This window comes from Terrapene carolina, unplaced genomic scaffold (genome assembly GCF_002925995.2).
Source record: "Terrapene carolina triunguis isolate 2854851 unplaced genomic scaffold, T_m_triunguis-2.0 Scaffold836, whole genome shotgun sequence".
NCBI lineage: Eukaryota > Metazoa > Chordata > Testudines > Emydidae > Terrapene > Terrapene triunguis.
This window is the reverse complement of record NW_020665187.1, coordinates 2,753,368-2,773,570: the sequence shown is the minus strand read 5'-3', so window position 1 is coordinate 2,773,570 and position 20,203 is coordinate 2,753,368. Positions and strand designations below refer to the sequence as shown.

At 62.0% G+C, this 20,203-nt stretch overlaps 2 protein-coding genes across 2 annotated transcripts; both read left to right on the top strand.

Annotated features, from left to right (window-relative positions):
* Positions 1 to 356: 356 nt before the first annotated feature.
* IGFBP6 (insulin like growth factor binding protein 6) lies at positions 357 to 6,143 on the top strand. Its single transcript, XM_026660745.1, has 4 exons — positions 357 to 830; positions 3,660 to 3,811; positions 4,350 to 4,469; positions 5,322 to 6,143. The coding sequence occupies exons 1-4, from the start codon at positions 449 to 451 to the stop codon at positions 5,442 to 5,444; spliced, it is 777 nt and encodes a 258-aa protein (XP_026516530.1). The 5' UTR covers positions 357 to 448; the 3' UTR covers positions 5,445 to 6,143.
* Positions 6,144 to 9,578: 3,435 nt separating this feature from the next.
* Positions 9,579 to 19,042, top strand: SOAT2 (sterol O-acyltransferase 2). Its single transcript, XM_029913723.1, has 15 exons — positions 9,579 to 9,630; positions 9,868 to 9,926; positions 10,306 to 10,433; positions 11,409 to 11,468; positions 12,318 to 12,425; positions 13,711 to 13,993; positions 14,477 to 14,552; positions 14,708 to 14,789; positions 14,985 to 15,030; positions 16,318 to 16,447; positions 16,907 to 17,004; positions 17,441 to 17,539; positions 18,057 to 18,192; positions 18,459 to 18,604; positions 18,992 to 19,042. Exons 1-15 carry the CDS (start codon positions 9,579 to 9,581, stop codon positions 19,040 to 19,042), a joined length of 1,554 nt encoding a protein of 517 aa, XP_029769583.1.
* The last annotated feature ends 1,161 nt before the right edge of the window (positions 19,043 to 20,203 follow it).

Below are 20,203 nucleotides of genomic sequence, written 5' to 3'. Positions count from 1 at the left end.
CCTGTCTCATTTCCTCCCTCAGCCTCTGCAGCTCAGAGGAGCTCGGACGACCCCCCCTCCAGCCGCCCCCAGAATCCCAGGAATGTCCGAGATGGAGAGAAGGGGGAAATTGAATTTGGAAATGAACATGGGGTGGGGGGATGAGAACAGAGTGGCCAGGGGGAGGAGCCGGGGGGAGCCTGGAAGGGGGGCAAGAGGAGAGAGTTTTGGGGGGGCAAGAGGGGGGCCGGAGCGCAGCGGGGGTGGGAGCGGAGCCGGGCAGCGCTCAGCCCCCGCCCCCCCCCTCTCTCCGGGGGTGCCAGCGCTGCAGACACCTGGCGCTCCGGGGCCAGCGCTGGAGGCAGGTTGTGGGCTGGGCAGGGTATTTAAGGGCTGAGGCCGTGGGGAGGGAGCCCAGAGCAGTCGGGGCGCAGCACGGTCCGGCTCCTCCCCTGCCCAGCCGGCCAAGATGCTCCCGGGCTGCTGGCTGGTGTCTGCGCTGCTGCTGGCTCCGGGCTCCTGGGGCGCCCGGGGCCAGTGTCCCAGCTGCGAGGACGGGGACCCCCCGGCCTGCGCCCCGCGAGCCGGCTGCCGGGCCCCCGAGAGGGCAGCGGCGGCGCCCCCCGACAGCGCCAAGGCGCCCCGGGAAGCCTGCGGGGAGAAGGGCTGCGCCCGGGCGCTGGGGGAGCCGTGCGGGGTCTACTCGCCCAGCTGCGCCCGGGGACTGCGCTGCATCCCCCGGGCCGGGGAGCGGACCCCCCTGCACGCCCTGCTGCACGGCAAGGGGGTGTGCCGGGCCGTGGGGGGCAGGAAGGGCAGCCGCAACCACACGGAGCCCGAGCCCCCGGCAGGTGAGTGCGGGGCGGGCCGGGGGGAGCGGCCGCGCTGGGGTTCGGGGCTGAGCCCAGATCGGGGGGGATCCTTGGAGACCCCCCTCCCCAAGCTGGGCTTCGGGGTAAGGGCACAGGGCAGCCCTCGCCGAGGTGCTGAGCCCAGATCGGGGGGCTCCCTGGTGCCACTTAGCAGCACCCCCAGGAGTTGGGGGGCATCTCCCTGGTCTCTAAGGGCAAAGGCTGCAGCTTTCTTTCCCCCCCCCCACTCCCGGACCTGAGTCTCTTTCCTCCCCCTGGAGGAGCAGGAGAAGATGGGTCCTTCCACTCGGGGTTGCCATAGTGGGGTTCCCTGGCCAGGGGGCACACCCCCAAGGGAGTGGCTAGGCATTTTCGCTCTCCGGCTCAGGGGTGGGGAGGGTTCGGACCCCGGGGTGCTGCTGTAGGAGACCTGGGGGCGATGGGGAGGCTGGGTGGCTCCTTGTCTGTCGCCCAGCGCAATTTGGAAAGGAGGGTGGAGAGGCTCTAAGGGGGTTGGGTCCCGCTTGATGCGAGGGGGGTGTGGGGGGGGGGGGGGGGGGGGAGGGGGGGGGGGGGGCTTCCTGGGGAGGGGGGGGGGGGGGTTTCTCTCCTCTGAGCTGTCTCTACCGAGGGCAATATGCAGCCATGCTCACCCCTGCCTCAGCACCTGCAGGTGCCAATGGCAGATGGACGCTCCCAGCAGAAGTCCAGCAGGATCACCTCTACCCCCCCCCCCCCCCGGGGGGGTCCCTGCCCCCGGCCCCGATCCGGCCCGACCCCCCCCCACGTTTCTGTGCTTATGAAGTGGGCTCAGCCTCTTGGCTCCCTGAATGGGAGAAGGGGCACGTGGGTGGATATATGGCTTGGGAAGGGGGACAGGCCCTCCCCTGAGCTGTGAGGGTGGGAGACGGGCCAGGGCCCCGTGGCGCTAGGCGCTGTACAAACACAGACAACCCCTGCCCCCAGAGAGCTCCCAGTCTAGCTACCAGCAGGCCAGCCCCCAGGAGGCTGCTGCCTTGAGCCAAGCCTGGGAATGCGGCGAAGCAGGGGGGAGCCAAGCAAAGGTTCCAGCCGGCAGTAGCTAAAATTTGCCAGCAGAGGTTGGTCTCTGAGGGCCAAAGGCAGGTAGATGGAGGGCGGCACCATTGCATGGGAGACTGGGACTGAACTTCCCCCAAGGTGCCTGGCTCAAAGCTCAGCGTTCTCAGCAGGCGCCGGTCCGGGGGCGAGCCCCCTGTCCTTGGCCGGAGAGAGAGGAGCTGGCATGGGAGTGTCAGATGGCAACAGACAGGCTGCAGGGAGCTACCCAGAGCTAATCCTCCATCAGGATTCAGTCGAGTCTTGCAGACCCCCACACCGGCTGGGGGAGCTCGGAGGAATGCGATGGAGGAACACCATTGCCTTGTAACAAACTCCACCAGTGGGAGATGGCTGTGTATCAGGGATGGGGGGGTCCTGGCTGGGAGACCAGGGCAGATCTGAGCCATCCATCCAAGCAATGGCATGAAACACAGGGGCAAATCCCTTCCAGAAGGGGTATTCAGAGGAACCTCAACTTCTTCCCCCCCCATCCCCTTTCAAGAATGGTGCAGCCTAAATTCTCTCCTGCTGCTTGCACCCACCACCCCCCAAACTTCATGCCTGGCTCTTCCATAATAAGAGAGCCAGTAAAAAATCCCCCCCACTCTTGGAGAAAAGCCTAAATCTTGAGCCTACCTTAAACTGACCGTGTCTTAGCACCTGGGAGCCTTAGTCCTAGACCCAGGCCCCGTGGTGCTAGGCGCTGTACAAACACAGGACAAAAATGTTTAATAATCCAGGCTGGGAGGGTCAGAGGGGTGAGACCCGGCCATGGTGCGGCTGCAGAATCCAGCGGTTTGCTCCACACCGCTATAAAGCAAAGTTTTTTCTCCAGCAGAGCAGAGATGCCTTGAGCAATTCCACCCGGGGCTCAGGCAGCCGGAGGCTGCTGCAGATGCAGAGGTGGTGGTGGGAGGGGATGTCCACGGCCATTCAATGACTCCGCGACATCCAAAGCTGCTTCCTGGCATGTGCCACCCACCCTGTAGCAGCTGCTGTATTGAAGGACCCCGTCTCTTTGGGGGAGGGCGGCTAGATCTGGGGGGGTTGTTCAGGCCCATCTGTGGGTTTGTTGTCAGTCACCCATTCCTCTGTCCTGCTCACCAATCCAAGGAGCGCTGGCTCCCCCCGCTGTCAGAACATGGGAGTGCAGGATGGGACGCTCGATATTGGGCACTGCGAGAACAACTTTGTTGGGGCGCTTGGCGAACAGCAATTTGGGGCAAGATTCCCTCCCCTCCCCCGGGAGAGTTCAGGGCTGGATTTTCAAGCACTCAGCACCCAGCCTGCACAACTTTCGGTGAACCTGGGCACTGCTGCGGGGTTCTAGGCCCCGGGCCCCAAAGGGCTGAGGCCCACCCAGCTCCTGGGTTCATGGAGCTGCAAGTGCTCCGTGGTGCCGGGGCCTGTGTGTCTCCAAGGGGACTGTGACACCCAGAGTTAGTGGTAGCTCCTGAAAGCAATGGGCTAACTGCACCCCCGCTCAGCCTGGGCTGGGGGTGGGGGGGCTGCATCTGCCATGGGCACCTGGCAATAGGAAAGGGTGCAGCAAACTCACTTCACCCAAGCGACCAGGTTGGTGCAGCTCAGGTGACCCCTTTGCAGCCTCGAGGGGCCTGACCCCAGCAGAAGCCGCAGGGCCCTGTGCTGCACAGGACACTGGCTGCAGACTGGGGCGGGGAAGGGCAGGGGAGGGTGCGTGGCAGGCTGAGGCCTAAGCCCCAGGCTCTGTCTCCCTTTCCTCCGCAGGGGAGAGCCGGAAGGAGAGTCGCAGGGTGAGCCACCCCACGCTGGCGCCTCTGGCCCCCCAGCACCACGGCCCCCTGACGGAGGCGAACGGCGGCAAGGACCAGCTGCACCAGATCTCGCTGAGCAGCGACGGCAAGCCGGACTTGGAGACGGTGCGTTGCAGGAGGGGGCAGGGACAGGGCAAGCACGTGCCTGTGGAAGTCTGACGTGAGGCGTCTCCTGCACAGGCACCCAGCGCCGGTAGAGAAAACACCTGGGTTCCCCTGGCAGCGCTCCTGCAGCACCTCCGGCTGGCAATGGAGTAGCTGGGAGCTGCTGCCCTGCACCCCACAGCGCCCCTTGCTGGGAGAGGCTGGGACTGCAGTAGCTGGGAGCTTCCCTCACAGCCAGCACCCCTGCCCTGCTCCCTACAGTGCCCCCTGCTGGGAGAGGCTGGGACTGAGTTTGTAGCCTACAAACAGCTGTCCCGGGCTCTGCAGTCACTGGGCTGGAGTGCTCCTGCTGCAGGGAGATGAGCTCCCTGGCATGCTGGTTGCCCCTGTCGGCAAAGAGGAGGGCAGAGCCCAATGCGTAGGCTGGCTGGGGTATGGGAGTGGGCAGGGGGGGAGAAGAGGCAGCTGTGAGAGCTGGAGGGGAAGCCCAGCGAGTCCCGTCCCTCCTGAGCTTGCAATCTGTCCTGTCCCCTGGCAGGCTCCGTGCCGCATGCACCTGGCAGCCGTCATGCTGGAGCTCAAGGCCCCGCTGTACCTGAGCGGAGAGGACATCTTCATTCCCAACTGCGACACTAAAGGCTTCTACCGGAAAAAACAGGTAGGGTAGGGGCCAGAGCGGGTTCCCCTGGGCTGGGGCACCATGAGTCAGAGCCGTGAGCCCTCCGGGTGCAGCGCATTGGCGGGGAGCCAGTGAGCGGCTGCCGAGACACAGCATTGGTCTGGCTGGTGATCAGCCCAATGGCACTGACCTAGGGTGACCAGATGTCCCGATTTTATAGGGACAGTCCCAATTTTGGGGGGCTTTGTCTTATATAGGTGCCTATTACCCCCCCCCCCATCCCGAATTTTCACACTTGCTGTCTGGTCACCCTACACTGACCTCTGTGTCCAGCCACTGGCCCAGCCAGGCCTATGTCCTGTCGGCTGCCCTAGCAGATCAGTGCATGTGTCTTCTACCACCCCCTGCCATACCGGGCTAGTGCCTGGGACCATCTGGCTGTTACCCCAGAACAGGCACCGCCAGCTCCAAACAGCCAGAGATTTTAAACCAGGTCCCCGCAACTCCTGAGTCAGGCTCCTTTTGCCCATCTGGGTTCTCATCCTTTATGGGACAGCACAGCCTTGTGGAAACAGTACCGTTGCTGCCCTTCCCAGTGCCTCAGTTTCCCCATCCATATGTGAAGCACTTGGCGATGGAGGGGTGCCAAGTGCTAGAAGAAAAGCTAGAAGATACCAATCTCTAGCTCTTCTCTGGAGCCATGAGGGACAGAAACATACTCCCAGTCTCTGGAAGGATCTCAGCTTTCATTTAATGGTCCCATGACTCCAGGAGCTGGGGCTTCATTGCAGGGGGTGGGGGTGGAAATGCCTCAGATTACAAGACTGTCAATCAGCTCATTGGTATGTCTTCTCTCACAGCCTCCTTCCCCCTTGTCTTTTCCTCTTCCAGTGCCGGGCATCCAAAGGACAGAGGCGAGGCCAGTGCTGGTGTGTGGATAAGAAGGGCCACCCGCTGGCCGGCTCGGGGGGGCTGGAGGGCAACCCCCATTGCCTGCCCAACGGGAGTGACTGAGAGGGGTGGGCTGGGCTCGAGCGGGGCTGGAGGAGGCTCAGCCTCATAGACACTGCGGGAAGAAGAGCCCGAGGACGCAGAAGCATTTGCCTTTAATTTATTACCTGGCACCGTGGCTGTTGGGAGGAGCTGGCCTGAAGGCAGCTTGGGGGCGCTGCCCTCTCTGGGGGATCGGCCTCTCCCCCCTTCCCCATTCACACCCAGGACTGGCTGGGCACAGGTGGCAGAGAATAGCCCTGCACCTGGCCCCTGGGGAGGGGTGGGGCTGGGCTAGCAGGGCTCCCTCCACCCCATGGCTATGGGGTAGCAGCCTGGGGCCTATGCCGCTGCTTTGGGGGTCTGCTAGTGCAGGTGTTTGTTCAATAAGCTATTGGGAGTGGGGGGCGGAGGGGGGTCTGCAGCATCCCCTGGTGCTTCCAACCCCCCACCCACAGCTGCATTTCCTACAATGGGGAGTTTCCCCCTTGGACTGGGGTGGGGGGGTGAACTGCTTTTCTGGGTGGGGAACAATGAAGGCTGGTATTGGAAGAGTGCTATTAATGTTGGATCTTGGTGGGGGGGATACTCTGGGAAGGGCAGCATGGTTTTGGGGGACAGGCTGGAAACAGCCAGCAAGCGCTCACCCCTGCACCCCCAAATCTCAGGATCCCAACCCCCACCCGTCCACACACCCTCAGCTGCAGTCGGACGCCAATTAAGAAGCTGGGAGAGGGGTAGGGGGAATGGGAGGGGAGCAAGGGATGGGGGGGTCGGATGTGGGACAAGCAACCTTTCACTTTCTGACCTTCCTCCTGAGAGCCGCCCCCCCCCCCAGGAAAACTGCTGGCTGGGGAGAGTCCTGCAGCCAGCCGGATGTGGGGGGCACTGGGGCAGAGGCAGCTGGAGCGGGAGTCAGGGCCAGGCTGCGCCACCCCCCTCCGCCGTCCCACAGCTCTGCTTTTGCTGTCACCTCTCTTGCAGCTCCTTTACCTTGATGCGCTCTCCTGAGGATTGTTGGATGCTTCTGGGAGATTTTTATTTTAAATAAAGCTGAGTTTGGTTTTTGGAGGGCCTGGCGCTCGCCTTCTTTCTGCTGTGCTGCCCTCCAGACCCCACCTTAGAGCTTGTCTAGCTGGGGAAATAGGCTGTACCAGAATAACTAACCGGCCCTTAGTCCAGTTAGATGTCCTGGCGCCTATGGCCAGTCCACGCTACAGCCAGGCTCTGCCAGCGTAACCCCTAGTAGAGACACAGTTATGCCACCCCGACGAATGACAGACAGCATCCACGTGAGTTCTTTTGCTGGCACAGCAATGCTGGATAGGGGAACGTCACCACGCCTTTGTCCCGCAGACCTGGCCTATTTCAGTGTTGACTCTCCACCTGTCTTTGGAACAGGGCCCTCTCTTAGGGCCGCGTGTCGTGATGCTCAGCCATCCCTTTGGTCAGGTTGGTACTGATGAGAGTAGCAGCTACTTGCTTTTCTTTGGTCGCACTCAGTTCCATTGGTGGAAGGAGCATCCGTCATGCTTATGTGGCCCTATCTGCTTCCTGGAGTCCGTCAGCGGCCCTCTGTTTAATGAATGCTATTGAGAACGCGGATGAGATCCGCCCGAAGTGGCTGAGGCCAGTTGGAAGAGAATCAGAGCCATCACTTGAGCCCCAGTGCACGCACACACACACACACACAGAGGTACCTTTTATATCCTGGGCTCCTGGGCTGGACCACATCTCCCATGGTGCACCACGGTTCCCCTCTTGGAGAGAGGGGGCAGTGCCTCATGGGAGATAGAGTTCAGCTGAGGAGTCTGGCCTGTAGAAGAGAGGGAGGGAATGAGGCATCTGAACTACAACTCTCATGAGGCCCCATGGCAGCATCACAAAGAACATTTTGTTGGCTTTCACATGTTCGCTTGTTTTACCAAAAAACCATCAGCCATTCCTGCAGGAGCAAGGCCGGACCGTGACTAGATTTACTTAGTGGAAAACCTAATGTTCCATCAGGAAACAGTTCAACAGATAATTTTCAACCAGCCCAGATGAGATCTCTGTCCCCCCCCGCCTTGGGGGTTCCCTCCAGGGGCAGATGGGGGGCAGGGGAGAGTTTCCAGGTCTGGCCCTGCCCCAGAGTTGGCTGGAGGCCTCTGGCTAGGGGGCTGCCAACTGGGGATCTGGCATCAGCACTAAATTGGGTTCAAAGATTTCTTTAAGTGCGGGCAGGGCCGTAAAATCTAGCTTCTTCCAAGCCAGCCCCAGCCCTGCGGCTGGACGGCCTGAGAGCTCAGCCCTGCAGAGGTATCGCCTCGGTAACCCTTCATCAGTTGCCGATAAGAGCCCGGGGCGGTTGGCTCAAAGTTCCCCCTCAGCCCCAAGAGGCCTTAGCCCTGCTGGGAAGTTCAAGGCTGCCAGGGTGCTGCCTTATACAGCCAATGGGTCCGTTTGGCTCCCCCCCCACACACTGCAGAGTGGGAGAAAAAGGGGCAGAGATGCTTCTTCATGGAGGGGGGTGGGTTGTTCTGGGGCATGAAGGGAACATGGTGAGGGGCAGAGACAGCCCCTTGTGAGGGGGGGCAGAGGGTGGAGGAAGGGTGGTGGTCCCTAAGCAGCAGTGCCTAGAAAGAAGATGTTTGAATCGTCACTCTGGAACGTTGCGAGGCTGCGGGCCAAATGACTCACTGGTATAAGCAGGCGTGACACCCTCTCCCCTCCTGGGAGCTTCCTTAGACCTAATGCTGATCCCTTTCCCTTCCCCGACTGAGATGCAGCCAGCTCTGGGGCAGAGCATAGTAGCTGTTCAGTCACGGTGTAGGGCAGGGAGCAGAGATGAGCGCCGTGCCCCAATGAGATCACAGGGGGAACAGAGATCAGCAGGGGATGAGCTAACCGGGAGCCCAGCCTGGCACCCATCCTGCTCTTTCTTGCTGCAACTCCCCTGCGCAAAGCATGCTGGGAATATCCAAGAGCCAGCGGTACCCACAATCAGAAAGAGACAGGGATGCGGCTCTGAGTGTCTCCACACCGGCCCATAGGGGAGCAAAGGTACCAGTCTAGGTGCCCGCTCCACCTCTGCCCAGGCCTATCCCATGTGGCGGGGACCTGATGATTATGTGCCCAAAGGCAAAGTTTTAAAGTGTGTGTGTGGGGGGGGATGACCCTGGCTGGGGGCAGAGGTTGGAGCCACAGGCCCTGCTATCTCTGCCCTGATAAGGGCTTTATCTTATCACCCCTGCCAGGAGGGTCCAAGGCTCCCATCCCCAGCCTGGATCCCAGAGTGGAAAAACTCCTCCAAGGACTTTACCCCCCTTGCCAATCAGCTGACCGGGCGGGGCCCAGCGCTGGGAGGGAGGCAGCCCCGGCGGAGGAAGAGGATGGTAGCTCTGGGGCGGCCGCTCTGACCCAGTTCCATTCCCTCCGGGGCCGACATGGAGCAAGGCCAGAGGGCCCCTGGCGGAGCCAGGCAGAGGAAGAGAGAGGGGCGAAGACAGGAGGAAGAGGAGGAGACTCAGGGGCTGGATGGTGAGGAGCAGGGGCAGAGCGGGGGCGGGGGGATAGGAAGGAGGAGGAAGGGGAGGTGGGGTGCAGCATTTCAGGAGCTCTGGGCAGGCGCCCAAGTATAGACGGGACCTGCCAGGGCATCAGAGCTGGGGGGGGGCGGTGCCTGGGTCCAGAGCAGCGACTGCCCAGCATGCAGGTGTTGGGGACAGCGCAGCCTGGGGCATGTCACTGGTGCCTGGGGCTGGGCCACCGTGTGCCCGAGCGGCATGTGCCAGGTCACAGCCGTGTGCGGGTGCCTGGTTGTGGCATGTTACAGCCATGTGGGTTGCCAGGTACCTTGTGGTGAGCATGTGGCATTTCAGACCCATGTGCCCATGCCCAGGTAGCGGGGGGGGGGGGGACGGGACTGTATATTACCCAGCTGGGGTGGACAGGCAGGGAGCTTGCCAGGTGGGGCTGGCAGCACAGGCGTTTCTCCTCATCCTTTTACGACCCAGCAGCTGCAACCCTGGGAGCTCCAGGCTCACATCAATGCCCCACCAGTCCCTGTGAGCCAGCCGGCCGGGCTGGCATCCAACCCCTCCTGCAGCGGTGCCGGCTCGGTGGGCTGGTTTCCATGGGCCCATCCCACTCCAATTCGCCTCTGTCACCCAGTACGAGATGGCACCAAGCCGTGGCGGAAATGGGGTGGGGGGCATCCCCAAACCTCCAGGCAAATGGGGATCTTTCCGGCCCTGCCACGTGGCCATGTTGCGGTGCCGGTGGGTTTGGGTTGCCAGGGCATCAGGCCCTCAGAGAGCTGCCGACCCCTCCGGCGTGGACATGAGGGGCCCCCAATGCACCCCTGGCTCTGACAGGAGCTGCGCTATTCAGCACCTCCCCTCCAGGGGGCACCACCCAGTGGGTGATACGTGACTGACCCGCTGCCCCCTGCTCCCCCCCCCACCAGGGAACATCGAGCAACCGGACAATATCACCAGCCTCATCCAATGGAGGAGACGCATGGAGGTAAGGCAGGGCTCCGCCTGGGTCTGGGGAGGGCCGGGGGGATGGGCTGGGGTGGGCATTGGGGGCTACGTGGATGGTTGCTGGGGAAGGAGCAATGGGGGGGGGGCATGGGAGAGCCCTTCCCAGCAGGCAGCTTGTCTCCTGGGCGGGTGGTGGGGGATCGGGGCCAGGGGAGGATGCTGATGGCTCCGGAGCAGGGCGCTGGGAGGAGCTGGCCCCCAGAGGCCCTGGCACCCGCTGGCAGAGCTGGTTGGAGGCAGCTGGGATGAGGGTGTGAGAAATTGAGGGGAGGGGGGAGGCACCTCCCAGGTGCATGCTGGGATACTCTCTGGGGAGACCAGTCACCACCTTGTTCCCCCCCACCCCCACCCCGGGGCAGGTGGTGAAGTCAGAGCTGCTGGAGCACATGCAGGCGCAGCTCGGGGACCTGCTGGACAAGGCCGCGGAGGAGGCTGCGCGGTGCTACCCGCAGCCCCACAGAAAGGCCCGGCTGGAGAGAGAGGACAGGTGAGAGCAGGGGGCGGGGATCCACCCACCCAGCACCGCACTCCTCCCCCTGGCTCTGGGGCTCCTCCCCCTGCCCCCACGAGGCACCTCCACGAGGCGTCCCCTGCTTCGGGGATCTCCTTTCTGGCCACCAGCCAACCAGGGATTCTCCCACCTAACCCAGAAGGGGGTGTCTGGGGTGTGACACGGGGGATGGGGGCACTGACATGGCAGCAGTGCTGAAAGCCAGTGCCCCACCCCCTCCTGCCCAGACCCCACCCAGGCCCCCCTGCTGAGTAGGTAGAGTCATCCACAGCCTGGTCTGGTAGTGAGGGTGCTGGGCTGAGACTCAGGACACCTGGGTTCAAGTCCCGTTCCTGCTGCGTTACTGTGGGCAAGTCACTGCCCCCCTCTGTGCCTCAGTTTCCCCTCCTACCCCATGTCCAGTTAGCCTGTGAGCCCATTAGGGTACAGGCTGTGTTGGCGTCACAGGGTCCGAAAGGCAGCTGGAACGCCAGCATCTATTGCTCTGTTAACCAGCGCTCTAAGCATCAGACTGGAGACCCCCATGTGCTGATCCCCCTCGGGGGACACCTTCCGCCCACCCACCTTGCAGCTGGTGGGGATGGTGACTGGCTGCTCGCTATCCTAGAAGTGCAGTGGGTGTGGGGAGGTGGCTGTGACAAGCCCCTTCCCCAGTCTGTGGTTACTGCTTGGAACTTCATGGTGCCAGTGGACATGAACCTGGCTACTCCAGAAGCCCAGTCCCATGCAGCGTGAGCGGCAGGAGAATCCCCGTTAGCCATTAGCAGTGTAGGGCCTGTGAAACACAGCTGAGCTCTTCTGGTTCCACCCAGCAGCGGTGAGCATGCACCGGCTCATTAGAAAGGGGGGGCCATTGTCCTGGGATGGAAGGTGCACTAGGAAAGCAGCACCGATTCGGGGGTGGGAGTTGCTCCCCCAGGTCTAACCCCGATCCCCGCTGGAATCCTTTAGGGGGAGAGGCTCCCTGCTGGAGAAGCGGAAGGTGTTCGTCGACCGGCAGTCGCTGCTCGAGTGAGTACGGCCTGGCTTGGTACAGGCACTGGGGCAGGGAGCTGCACCGCGATGCCCAGGTGTGCCAGCCTGATGCAGGGTGGCAAGGCGGCAGGGCCTGACATTGCAACACATCCAGCTGGGATGGACCCAACATCCACCCAGAGCCCTGAATGCCCAGCACAGGGCACCTGACAGGATGGACTCATCGCAGTAAGAAGCTATCCTGGGGCTGCTTAGGGGAGACTGAAGGGCTGCTCAGCGACCCTAGAGGCAAGGAGTAGCTGGGGTGAGGGACTTCCCCTCCCACATCCAGAACTGCCCCCCCCCCACACACACCCGACATGCCCTGGAATGGCCCCTGTGCTGTTGGATCTTACAGAATGGGAGGTGGGAGAGACAGAGCTGGGGGAGGGAAGCTGTGTGCACCCCTAGGGCGGGGCCCTTGTGCTGGAGCTTCCATGAGTTGGGTCATTTAGTCAGGACACCTGGGTTCTCTGCCTTCTCTGCCTGGCAGTGGGAGGGGAATAGGATCTACTGGTTAGAGTGGTGGGGCTGGGAGTCAGGACTCCTGGGTTCCATTGACTCAACTCTGGAAGTGGAATGGGGCCTAGTGGCTAGAGCTCGGGAGTCAGGAGTCCTGGCTGTGCCACAATCTCAGACGAGTCTCTTTGCCGCTCTGTGCCTCAGTTTACCCACTTGTAAAATGGGGATGACGATCTGCCTGCAGCTTTGTTATTGAAGATTTGAGGACTCCCCCTCCCCCCCCCAGCCAGGAAGAGGCTGTGGACACAGGGAGGGTGGGTCAGTCCTTGCCCTTCCCCTAGTTCTGGGCGGGTAGCATGACTTCCCTGCCCGGCTCTTTTCCAGCGAGCTGCTGGAGGTGGAGCACTTCCGAACCATCTACCACATGTTCATCGCCGTGCTCTGTGTCTTCATCGTCAGCACTGTCGTGGTGGACTTCATCGACCAAGGGAGGTATGGCAGGAGGATCCCCGCTTCGACCAATCACGGGGTTTTTTGCCTGGGGGTGTGGCCTGGGGGGATCCCTGCCCTGACCAATCAGAGCACAGTGTTCCTGGGGGAGGGTGGCAGGAGGATCCCCACCCCCAACCAATCACAGCCTTGTATGCCTGGGGATGTGGCAGATCCCCAGGGCTCCACAGCCCAGCCTGAGGGACCACAGCTTGCACTAAAGAGGAGGAAGTGGCATTTTCTCCAGCCCCTCCCTCTCCCCGCTCCGGGGAGACTCCTTCTGGGGTCGCCCCCTTCCTCTCTGCCCATCCAGCGATGACACCAGCAGGGCGTGTGGGAGGGGGGTTTAACCACGAGAACATGAGTTGGGCCCCTTCCTCTACACCACATGCGGCTCTTCAGAAGTTAATATGCGGCTCCTTGTATAGGCACCGACTCCGGTGCTGGAGCTACAGGCACCAACTTTCCAATGTGCTGGGGGTGGGGGGGCTCACTGCTCAACCCCTGGCTCTGCCACAGGCCCTGCCCCCACTCTACCCCTTCCTGCCCCCTCCCCTGAGCCTGCCCTGCCCTCGCTCCTCCCCCCTCTCCCCCAGAGCCTCCTGCACCCCACGAAACAGCTGATCGGGAGGTGCTGATCGGCGGGGCTGCTGGTGGGTGGGAGGCACTGGGAGGGGGGTGGAGGAACTGATTGGGGGCTGCTGACGTATTACTGTGGCTCTTTGACAATGTACACTGGTAAATTCTGGCTCCTTCTCAGGCTCAGGTTGGCCACCCCTGCCCTACACAGTGAGAATACGCGGCCCGAGGGCTTCCCAAGGGAGCACTGGCAGAAAGCCTGGGGCAGCCTTCGCCAGTGTTTGTAGGGTCAGGAAGGTCTGTAGTGTTTGCCATAGGGCAGTGAAGGTTCATTGGAGGGCTTTAGGGACACAAAGATCCCTAGTGAAGGTTCATGGAGCCATGAACACCCCTAGTGGAATGCCATAGGGCCCTGAGGGTCCATAGGGCCACAAACACCCCTAGAGAAATGCCATAGGGCCCTGAGGGTCCGTAGGGCCACAAACACCCCTAGAGGAATGTGATAGGGCCCTGAGGGTCCGTAGGGCCACGAACAACCCCTAGTGGAATGCCATAGGGCCCTGAGGGTCCGTAGGGCCACAAACACCCCTAGAGGAATGTGATAGGGCCCTGAGGGTCCGTAGGGCCATGAGTGTCCCTAGGGCCCATGATACATGGCGGGTCCATGGTGCAGCTCTGAGTCCTGTGTCGCCCTCCTCTCCCCCTGCAGCTTAGTCCTGGACTTTGACCTCTTCATCTTTGCCTTCGGGGGTCTCCCCACGGTGCTGGCCACCTGGCTGGTCATGTTCCTCTATACCCTGCTGGTCCCCTACAAAGCCCTGCAGCTGTGGGCTGGCTCCTACCACACCGTGCGCTTCCCCCGCCTCTTCACTGCCATCCTCTGGGGGGCGCTGCTGGCCTGCCACGCCGCCGTGCTTGGCTTCTACCCCATCTACATGGTGATCCAGCACCAGCTCCCACCTGCATCCAGGTTCATCGTCGTCCTCGAACAGGTGAGTGCCATGGGGCAGGGCACAGAGGGGAAGGACCAGGCACAGGCCGGGCAGGAGGTCCCCTTAGCTCAGCAGGACCAGTTGTCCTGTAGTCACCGTCCAGCTGTCCCGTACTCCTGCTGTCCCCACTGTAGATGTCTTCAACCAGATGTTTCTCTAGGCAAGTTCCTGGAGTCTCCTTGAGCATCTGGCTCCTCACACAGCCCCACAAAGCTAGGGTCATCCTACCTTCCGGGAAGGGGGGCCCAGCTTCCACTGGGGGGGGTCCACATGGGATGCAGGTAGAAGGGGGAAGGTTGGAGCTGTGACGGGAGCTAGCCAGATTCTTTGCACGGTGTCCATGCATCACTGTCTTCCAGGGAACCGGGGACTCTCCCAGCCCTGCTGCAGCTCTGGCTGGGGTGGGGGTATGGCTTTCTGGGGACAGGCCAGGTCAGGAGCATGAGCTGGGTTTTGCAAAGTTCCCTGTTCCCTCCTCTCAAGATCCGGTTCCTGATGAAAAGCCATTCGTTCCTGCGGGAGGCCGTGCCCGGCATCATCCATGCCAAGCCACCGGACGGTGAGTACTGATCGCAGGGCCCCCTCTCTGCCGGTACCCAGTGCCAGCCAGGGCTGCTCTCTGCCAGGGCCCAGTGCCAGCCAGTGCCCCTCTGCCTCTCCCCTGGCACTCCCAACAGACATTTCCTAGCCACACGTTTGTTTTTCTCCTTCCAGGGGAGGTGAAGCCGCCTGCGTTGTCAACGTACTTGTATTTTCTGTTCTGCCCCACGCTGATCTACAGGGAGAGCTACCCCAGGTGAGCCTGCTGCATGCCACGGCAGAGGGGGAGGGGAGGCTGTGCTGAGGGCAGAGAGATCCACACCTGGGGGCAGCCCCACTCCTCCCAGGCATGACCTGCTTCCCATGAGCGTGCTGGGTCTGTGAGCAAGGGGGCAGAATCGGGGGGGGCATAGTCTGAAGCTCCAGCCACTGACCGACTCCCTTCCCCCAGGACCCCCTACGTCCGGTGGGAATACGTCGCTCAGAACTTCGCCAAGGTGAGAACGGCTGCTTTCCTCTGAAATCTTTTCATAGCATTCGAGGACAGAAGGGGCCCTGACCTTCCGGTCTGACCCCCTGCCTAAGCCAGGCTGTTGCATTTCACCCAGATACCCCTACGTGGAGCCCAATCGGGCTAAAGCATTTCAGTCCCCGGGGGAGCTGAACTGGTGTGTGCCACTGGCAAAGAACAGGAGAGACCGTGGTGCCACCAATGCCCGAGGCCCCCAGAGACAGGGGATTGATTAGGTGAGACGTACCCAGACGTTCCCATGCTGCAGAGAAAGTCGAAAAACCCCTAAGGTGCTTCCCAGCCCTGATCCCTCGATCAATTAGATCCTGAGGATGTGAGGGTTGATCTACGCGGACATCAGTCTCAGGGATCAAATCCACACCCCGGAGAGGTGCAGCTATCCCAGGCTAACCCTCGGTGTAGACAGCGCTAGGCGGACGGAAGAATCCTTCCGTTCACCTAGCTACCGCCTCTTGGGGAGGTAGATTCACCACGTGGCTACCCTGAAGCGCTGTAGCAAGGGACGACGCTGCAGAGTTTTAAGAGTAGACGTGGCATTCCCATCAGCCAGAAATCTAGAGAGGAGAACCTTTTCTAGAGAGGGCCATGCGCGATGCCAGCTGGCAGAAGGGAAGGATGACTGTGTGGTTTCAATCCCCTCCTGCCCTGTGACACCCTCCCCTGTGACCGCAGGCGAGTCACTCAGTCCCTTGGTGCCTCAGTTTCCCATCTGTAAAATGAGGATAATCGACCTTTCCCAGCAAACCTGTTTTTTTGCTGGAAAATCGGGGGTGGAGGAGTGGGGGTTGACAAAACGTTTTCCGGCAGACGTGTCTGCTTCCTGCGGAGAGTTTTGACTTGGGGCGGGGTGTGTCAAAAAATGCCCAAAAGTGGAAATGTTTTGGTGGAAAATTGTCGATTTTCAAATTTCCAACGAAAGACTGAAATTGGACCCTGGGGGGAAAAAAATCCAGCCTCTAGCCCTTGTGGTTGCAAAAAGCCCACGTGGCCTGAGTGCGAGCGGCGCCGAGACGTCTGCCTGAGTCTGCAGAGAGCCTGAGGCAATCGCTCGGGGAGGTGTGAACTGCTCCGGGCCTCTCAACTCCGATGCCCAGTGACAAGCATTTCAGTCTCGCTGAGGGAGGCTTCTGGGAGGAGCTGGAGTGGGGAGTGTCCCCAGATCTAACCCTGCGCTCCAGCAGAGCGTGCTCCGTCCAGGGGCCCTTTGTGAGGTGCGGGGGGAGCAGCATCCCTGACTGGGTCCCCCCGGCAGTTCCTGGGCTGCCTGTTCTATAGCTATTTCATCCTGGAGCGCCTCTGCATCCCCGTCTTCACCAACATGAGCAAGCAGCCCTTCAGCATCAAGACGCTGGTGCTGTCCATCTTCAACGCCACCCTGCCAGGTACCCGGCCCCCCGTCGCTCCCCTCCTGGGGTGGGGCTGGGCAGAGGGGGCGGAGCTGTGCAGAGCTGGGCGGGGCCATGTGGGGCCGGGTGCATGGGCGGGCTGTGTGGGGAGGAGGTGGTTGGAGCTGGGTGCGTGGTATGGGCTGTGGGGTGGGGTGGCTGTGGGGGGAGGGGTCGTATGGGACTGGGGGGGTGATAATTGCTGTAATTAACCAGCGGGCAAGGGTAGCTGGGCTGGGTGGCAGTGCCCCCTAAGGGTCGGGGCAATTGTCCTGTGGAACAGCGGGCGTGGAGGTTGGCGAGGCTGCGGCGATGGGAATTGGCAAGCGGTCCCAGGGCATAGGGTGGGGGAGGGGGAGGCCCCGGGGGTGACAGACTGCACTGGGGCGGGGGGAGGAGCCGTCCGGCCCAACCCAGACCTCTCCCCTAGCCAGACGCCCCCTCTCGCCACTGCAGGGACCTTCCTGCTGTTGCTGTCCTTCTTCGCCTTCCTGCACTGCTGGCTCAACGCCTTCGCCGAGATGCTGCGCTTTGCTGACCGGACCTTCTACAAGGTGAGCGGAGGGGGGGGGCACTCTGGGGCCAACCCTGCCCCCACCCACCCTGACTTGGGTTGGGACCCATGGAAAGCCCGAGGGCCTCACCTCCCCACACCCCTGAAATCTCAGCCAGGGTGCCCCGTGCCAGGGCTCTGCCTGCCCTCTGCTGGGAGCTCCTGAGCTGGCTTGCAGTGCCCAGGCCCAGCTGGGCTCCCTGTGCCACGGAGCTGGGAGGGGAAGGGGTGGCAGCTCTGTCTGGGGGCTACAAGCTGGGCAGAGGGCACTACCTTTGGAGCAGAGCTGCAGGGGCAAGGGCTGGGGGACACCAGAGCGCCAGGTGGGCACCACGGGTGCTGCAGATGGGCGTGCACATGTGGGTGGGCGCTGCGGCACACTCGGCCCGGGCTCACTCCCGTCTCTCCCTCGTCCCTCTCCCCGCGTGCGCGCCCAGGACTGGTGGAACTCCACGTCCTTTGCCACCTACTACCGGACGTGGAACGTGGTGGTTCACGACTGGCTCTACTACTACCTCTACCAGGACCTGTTCTGGGTACGTGGCCCTGGCGCCGGTCGGACGTTGCGGCCGTCACTGCGGAACCTGGCAGGCGTGGGGGGGGGGGTGTTTGGAGCCTTGTTCGCCAGCCCAGGTGATGAGGATGGTGCCCTTGGACTCAATGAAACGGGAACTGCTGATGATGCAAGGTGGCTTTGGGCTCTGAAAGGATCCTCGCTGCTCTCCGTCCAACTCAGGGTGCCAGGCGAGCAGCCAGAGATGGTCCTGGGCTGGGGCAGTAGACACCGGGAGGGGCACGTAGTGAGGCTCCCTCCTCTGGATCCAGCTCCCTGCTGCTGGGTGGTCTCGTGCAGCGGAAGGGATCTATGCAGTGATGGTGCGGAGCTGGGGGAAGGACAAGGAGGGGGTCTCACCATAAGGGTGGCGTGGCACAAGACACATTCCTGGCAGGGCGAGGGTTAATAATAGGATAGGCCATCGGCCTGAGGGGAGCTGGGGTCTGGGACCCTGCTCCTTGGGCTCCTTGGTTCAGTGCCTTCTCCCTGCCTTCCAGCTCTTCAGAGGGAGGTCCCGGGTCGCAGCCATGCTGTCTGTCTTCATCACGTCCGCCATCGTCCACGAATACGTCATCACCCTCTGCTTCGGCTTCTTCTACCCCGTCATGTTCACCCTCTTTGCCATCATCGGAGGTGAGCGCCGCCTAGTGCCCGGCTCCTCGGCCCCCAGGGCGAAAAGGGGGCAAACGGAGAGCACCTTAGCCAGCCCCACGCCAGCCCCCGGTAGTGGCCGATGAAGCACCAGCCGCATAGATGGGAGAGGATTGGGTGGGTCTCGGCCCAGTTCACACGGCTACAGGGTCACTCAGCAGAGATGGGGGGACCCCAGTGGGGTGGGGACAGGAGGCACGTGAGATGGGGCAGTCGCTGACCAGCCTCCCCCTTGGCTCTCCCCTCAGTGACCTTCAACTTCCTGCTGAACGACAAGCGGAAGAGCCCGATCTGGAACATCATCATGTGGACCTGCCTCTTCATCGGCCAGGGCATCCAGGTGTGCCTGTACTGCCAGGAGTGGTACGCCCAGATCCACTGCCCGCTCGAGCAGGTGAGGGCACCCGGGCTGGAGGCTGGTCTCGGTCACAGGGGGCAGATCTTACCCGGCTGCCATACCAGACACCCCCGGCCTCATCGCGGGTCACTTATCTCCCTAATGCACTAGGGCAGCCTTCTTGTCTAGGCCCCTGGGTCAGAACCTGTCGCTCTCGCCCAGTAGCCGTGGCCCTCTCCTCGAGGCCGTGGCCATGGGCCTGTGCCTCTAGCGAGGGGTGTTGGCCCTCCCTGCTAGGCCGTGCCCACGCCGCAGGCCTCTCCCTCTGGCTCAGTCAGTTGGTTGTGTCCCCCTCCCTCTGGCCTGGCCCCGAGTACATCACCCCCCAGGGCAGCAAGGGCCCGGTTCTGTCACTAACTGGATTTCCGGGGGGGTTCTCAACAGAAGACGTTCTGGGGGCTGGTGACACCGCGCTCCTGGTCCTGCCGCAGCTAGGGGCCCCTGTGGGTGCCGCCTTCCCCATCGCACCAGGAGGACGCTCAGCTACGCCCAGGCCCACCGGACACCCCAGCTACCAAGAGCTCCTGCTGCCAGGATGCATGGAGGAGCGGCACATGTCCTTCTCCGCCGCTTTGGCTCCTTTCCTGCTCAGCGTGGCCAAAGCGGATCGGGCTGGACCACGTTTCCCCCGCGAGGCCGGGCCTTCGGTCGCTTCCCCAGGGAGGCTGTGGGCAAGAGGGCATTGCCAGTGGGCCTGGCTCTCTGGAGAGACCTGAGGTGGGGTGAGGAGCAGCTGCCACCCCAGCCATGCACCAGTGAGCCATACTGGACATTCTTGTACTGAGACAGCCCCGTGCACTGTGTGGACGGGCCAGAGCAACAGCAGGGGCCGTCCCGTGCCTCAGCCCCGGGTTCAAGCCCTGCAGCTGGACTGTCTTTTCCATCCACTCCCATGGGGGAAAAGGCCACACAAGAGAATTCTGCACTCACACAAACGTGCCTGGTTCAACAGGATACTGCTCCACCTCTGGATAAGACCCGGACTCTGGCATTGTCTCACCCTACAAATCATCGGGTGCCCATCCTGACATCAGGCACGGTTCCTCCATTCACACTCCCCTCCCCAGGCAATGGACACGATCCTCTAGGCCAGCAGGTTCATCGACAGGGCAGTGTAGATCGAGGGGTCCGTGAGCAAGCGGCATTCCCGCCCTGCCCCCGAAACCCCATCGGCACACGCCGTGAAAGGGCAGAGCTCAGCCCTTTGGCTTCACTAATAGGGCAAGTCGCTGTAAACCCAGGTGCACTCCAGCCCCAGCTACCTGCCAGTAGGGACCTGTCTGCCTGGGATGGCACCTCCTACTGAGCAGTTTTAGCACTACCTCGGCATCAGCTGGGCCCTGCGGCCATCGTCTCACTCCCAGGGCCAGGCTTTGCTAACAGCAGCTCCCAGCCATGCAAATGAAATTGAATGTGGATAAATGCAAAGTAATGCACATTGGAAAAAATAACCCCAACGATACACACAATATGATGGGGGCTAATTTAGCTACAACTAATCAGGAACAAGATCTTGGCGTCATCGTGGATAGTTCTCTGAAGACGTCCACGCAGTGTGCAGCAGCAGTCAAAAAAGCAAAGAGGATGTTAGGAATC